Raw genomic sequence first — 5,000 nt, 5'->3', positions numbered from 1 at the left:
AACATTTCAGATTAGGCTCTACATTCCCCGAAAACAGTACCCTCAACCAATGAATTCAGTAATCCCTCCCGTATCCGAACGAATTGGGCCACATAGTGTTCGTATTTGAGGGAGTGTTCGGATACGCGAGGTGAAATCATCCCACCACCCCAAGGGTTCACCCCACCAATCCAGTGCTGTATTTGAAGTTCTGAAGGAATAGAATATACAATGCACATAAATCATGTAATAATAGATAAGGTTCGGATAATGACTGTTCGGAAATGGGAGGGATTACTGTACCTCATGAGGAAGATAAAGTTTGATTTGTGAGCACCATTGCTGTAAATAAGACTGCAAGATTAGAAGTCATGTTTGTTGGCTATGGCTTTCGGAAATGAGACTAAAAGATTCAATGGCACAATCAAAACCAACGATGTATTCACATGGTCATGAAGTATATCCTAATCTATAGATGTACAGGGTGGCACAAAAGTCACTGAGGGTTTTTAGTTTTTGATAACTGTCTTATTGTTACAAATACATTTATGGAATTTTGAAACAATATAGAAACATTGCCTCAGTACATGCGTTGCCTCTCTTGCGGTATGAACAATTATCCAATCTTGCTGGAACCACATATCGGGTCTAAGGTCAGTTATTGAAGAAAATATCGCAAATGGCAACCCCTCAGTGACTTTTGGGCCACACTGTGCAAGATCTACGAGCACATTTTAGTCATAACGTAAGCACTGCAGCAAAAGTAAGAGTGAGACCATTGCAGCCTTGACCCGTTGTCCATTCCTAAGAAATCAGTCTGCCAAATGAAATTGTCAAGTAGCTCTCCAAAATACGACTAAGAACTTGCTAGCACCCAGAGAAGAGCCAGTCAGGAGACGTGACCCCTCTCCGGCCCCCAGAGCGTCCCAACAGCCGAATAGAATCACCTGGTCAAGGGTCGTGTGTTCTCTTCGAACAAAATGGTGCGACTGGATAGGGAAACGATGGAGATTATGCATCTGCCATCGGTAAAGAATTTTGTGTGGGTGAAGGTTTTGCCATGTCATTTCAAACTTTTGTGGAGGATCGTCAGGGAGATCACTGGTTAATGGTAACGATTTAGGGTTGTTATGAACTTCGATTTAAGCGAATTTAGGAGATCTTGCCAAATCCACGGTGAAGACTGCAGAGAGAAGCTGATGAAACTGCGAAGCAGCAAGCAGCGAGAGCTAACACGGCAAAGAATGGAAGTAGAAGGAGAAGAAAGGTAGTACAAGATTGTGAAAGATAGAAAGTGGGAGGTGGGATAATGGAGGTAGAAGTAGAGATAGACAGAAGACTGTTTGGTTTGAGGGTTGAAGCTTGGAAGGCGCAGGAGGGGTAAGGTATGGAAATCAGGAGATGAAATAAGATATATATGATATTAGGAAATAGATGTGATATAGGCACAGAGCTTGCCCGAGCAGAGCTGTGGATAGGAAGAGCTCAGTCACTCGCTCCACAGGCGCCATCTTGCATCTATCGCTTGCAGCCTCACTGTCTCCCCGCCAGTCAATTCGGCCGTCAATGAGAGATTAATTTATTATATTTATGACACTGAATCTATGCTCATTATGTTCAGTCGGCGAGTGTGGGCGGCGACAATGGTTAGCTAGTTCGGTCGGCCAGTTTAGACAGCAAATCCGGTCGGCGAGTTCGGTCGACAACCCCGATCGGCGAGTTTACTCAGCGAATCCGGTCGGCAAATTCAGTCGGCGAGTTCAGTTGGCGAGTTCGATCGGCGAATCTGATGGGCGACTCCCATTGGCGAGTTCGGTCGGTGAGTTCGATCGGCGAGTTCAGTTGGCGAGTTCGATCGGCGAATCTGATTGGCGACTCCGATTGGCGAGTTCGGTCGGTGAGTTCGGTCGGCGAGTTTGGATAGCGACTCTGATCGGCCAGTTCAGTCAGCGAATCCGCTTGGCGAGTTTGGTTAGCGAGTCCGGTCGGCGAGTTCGGTCGACAACTCCGATAGGCGAGTTCTGTCAACGACTCCCATCGGCGAGTTCGGTCGGCGAGTTCGACCTCTCTCTCTCTTCAATACCATTCTTTCATGGAAAGATTGATGCACACCACATTAAGGTAGGTAGGTATGTACGTATAAGCGTATCAATATTGTTTTTAACAATATCAGTATACTAGTTAAAGAAGAAGCATAATTATAATGATGAAAATATATATTAACAACTAATATCATCAATATTAGAATAGCCTTCACACGCAACTAAGTAGGGGGAAGAGAGGTAAAACATAGATGCAAGATACCGCTTCGTGATTATGTGACTCTTACTGACCAATCACGCGCCACCAGTTCAGTGTAAGCATGGCGAAACTCTCCCTATCAACGGTTCTGTGGCGGAGCAGGGACGGAAAGACAGAACGAAGAAAGATGGAGGACGGGGGAAGAAGAAAGATGAAGTGTAGCAGGGTGACGGGTAGCAGACTGAAGAGGACGAGAAGTATGTACTGTTGACACAACGCACCCCCACTGCACACTCCCATAACACCACCTGTACTTGTCGGATTCCGCCGAGACGGACGACCTTAGCTTGAGAAGGAGGACCCTCGTCACGTTCAGGAAGAAGAAGAAGTTGGCCACGTTGGAGACCCCGACGGGCGCCTTGATGCACACGATGAAGATCCACTGGCTGTTGTTCACCGTCCAGCAGTGCTCGTTGTCGAACAGGGACCGCAGCGTGGCCCACGACCCCACGCACACTAAGGGCAGACCTACGTGGACAGAGACGGGAGGAACAAGAGGGACAGCGTGACGGATTGGGTCAAGTCAAGGTCTTACTCAATATAAGCTTAGTTTTCCGAGTACTTAGTTGCACAGATTAGGAGTAATATATGCAACAAAACATGCATTTCCCTCTTTAGAAAAGAACTATAACAATTATGAGATATTGGTGTTTATGAAGTTTATGTGTATTATCTATAAGTGTTTATTGTTTTCTTGTGTGTTCTTTCTGTTATTTGCTAGGAATACTGAAATGTCTAAATACACCTTTGACACCATGGGAAATATAGATATACCGTGTGCTTCACGAGCTATGCAAATAAGATAGTTTCATGAAGTACAAAAGTCTGTGAATCAATGGTTTACATGATGGTATTGTCATAAAACTACCCGGATCATACGGTATAACAGATATTAACCCCTAGATATATGCCATGTGCTAATATTAGGACAAAACGCAGGATCACAAAGAATAAGAAGATAAATCTAAGTACACACACACACACACATACACACACACACACGCGCACACACACACACACACACATACAACGCACACACACACACACACACACACACACACACACACACACACACACACACACACACACACATACACACACAACGCACATACACACACACACACACACACACACACACACACACACACACACACACACACACACACACACACACACACACACACATAGGCGGGGGGAGAGAGACAGGCAAACATACAAGTAGGCACCCGCATCCAGAAAATATGTCTATAAAAATCAGAGCCGAGAATATAGCTCTCCCCTTCGTATGGATAGGACAGAAGCGCTGGTAAACTACATCCCACAACGACACCACCAAGACCCTTTGCATAGGACGCAGACTTACCCCATCCGAGAACGACGTACATGGTGATGGCGGAGGAGTCGGTGAAGAGTGCCATGAAGATGAGGTTGTGCAGGTAGAGACCCTCCATCAGGATCCACGAGTAGTTGGCCAGGATGAAGTACTGCCACACGCAGATCATCAGCTTGCACGACCACGTCTAGTTCGGGTGTGGCAGGAAAAGGAATGATATCAAGAGGTTCGGAAAATGGAGGGATTGATGTAAAGACATTTTATGCAAGGGATGGATGGAGGGGAAGGCAAGTAAACAGGGTGTCTTTGTAAGGTGTCCTATGATGAAGAACAAAGCTAGAAATCATCATGGAAGAGTGTGTGTGTGATTACCGCCATCTCTCCTAGAATGTACCCTCACCAGTTGTATACCAAACATCATAGCACCATCACATCATATGCCATTAGCCAAGACAAAACCTCTGATGTGTCGCATCACCACCAACAACAGACAACATCAAGCAAACCTTAGGGTGAAACTCAAACTGAAAAGGATAGGGTGTATGTGCGGACGCTTTGTACAAGAAGGGTGTTATGGCACACACATTCGACCCAAAGATACAAAACAAGAATGCTGCCATCGCAGAATGAGGGAATCATAAATCAGTGAAACCAAATACGTAAAAATCAAATAAGTAGATAAATTGATATATATATATATATATATATTTGTATATATATACATACATGTATTTGTATATATATATATATATATATATATATGTATATGAGTGGAAGGTGGCAAGGAGGCGCAGGAAGATGCAGGAGTAAATATTCTCTTACGTTTCGACGGATGTCATCCTCAGAGAGACTACAGACTATCAGATCTTGTGGACATTATATACCCCCGTTATGGCTCATCCTGCCGGCCGTCTGGGAATGGCGCCCGCTGATTGGCTAATCGTTCCCCTGCAAGCTAGTGCATCCAAGGTCATTCTCGCTGCGGGTCGCGCCAGGCTAACATGTCCTTCTCGGTGATTGGTGACTGGGCTCGTCGTGATGTGTGCGGCTTCTATGGTTTTCCTTAATCACTTTCCCAGTCCGTGGTGGAGAACCTCGACGTTATTCCAGTTGGGAAGGTGCCCGTGTGTATCTACGTGTACCACCAAGGAGTTGGAAGTTCTGTGGTGGCGTAGATCACTCTTGTGTTCGTACACTCATGTTGAATGATGTCAACGAACATATCCAATTCACGGTAGAAATGGAGATGGAAAGAAAGCTACCCTTCCTGGACACACTCATTCACCGGGAGGACAGCAGCGCTAAATTCTCTGTCTACAGAAAACCCACAAACAGAGACGATTTTATACACTACCTCTCACGGCACAGCACGAGAACAAAGACTGGT

The 5,000-nt window shown here is 45.4% G+C and overlaps 1 protein-coding gene across 3 annotated transcripts in view; it reads right to left on the bottom strand.

Moving 5' to 3' along the window:
- LOC143028556 (uncharacterized) overlaps positions 1-5,000 on the bottom strand; it is a 130,514-nt gene that overhangs the window by 7,883 nt on the left and 117,631 nt on the right. For 2 of the 3 annotated variants that reach the window (XM_076190833.1, XM_076190832.1), the window contains 2 exons: positions 3,644-3,800; positions 2,502-2,748 (listed from right to left, as the gene is read on the bottom strand). In XM_076190833.1, the coding sequence (XP_076046948.1) occupies positions 2,502-2,748; positions 3,644-3,800 (404 nt within the window). The remainder of the gene's footprint in view (positions 1-2,501; positions 2,749-3,643; positions 3,801-5,000) is intronic. The other variant, XM_076190834.1, reaches the window with a different exon arrangement.

This window comes from Oratosquilla oratoria, chromosome 9 (assembly GCF_046742065.1).
Source record: "Oratosquilla oratoria isolate Oo_2021 chromosome 9, ASM4674206v1, whole genome shotgun sequence".
Lineage (NCBI taxonomy): Eukaryota > Metazoa > Arthropoda > Malacostraca > Stomatopoda > Squillidae > Oratosquilla > Oratosquilla oratoria.
Note: the sequence above shows the minus strand (reverse complement) of the source record. Positions and strands in the feature narration are given on the sequence as shown.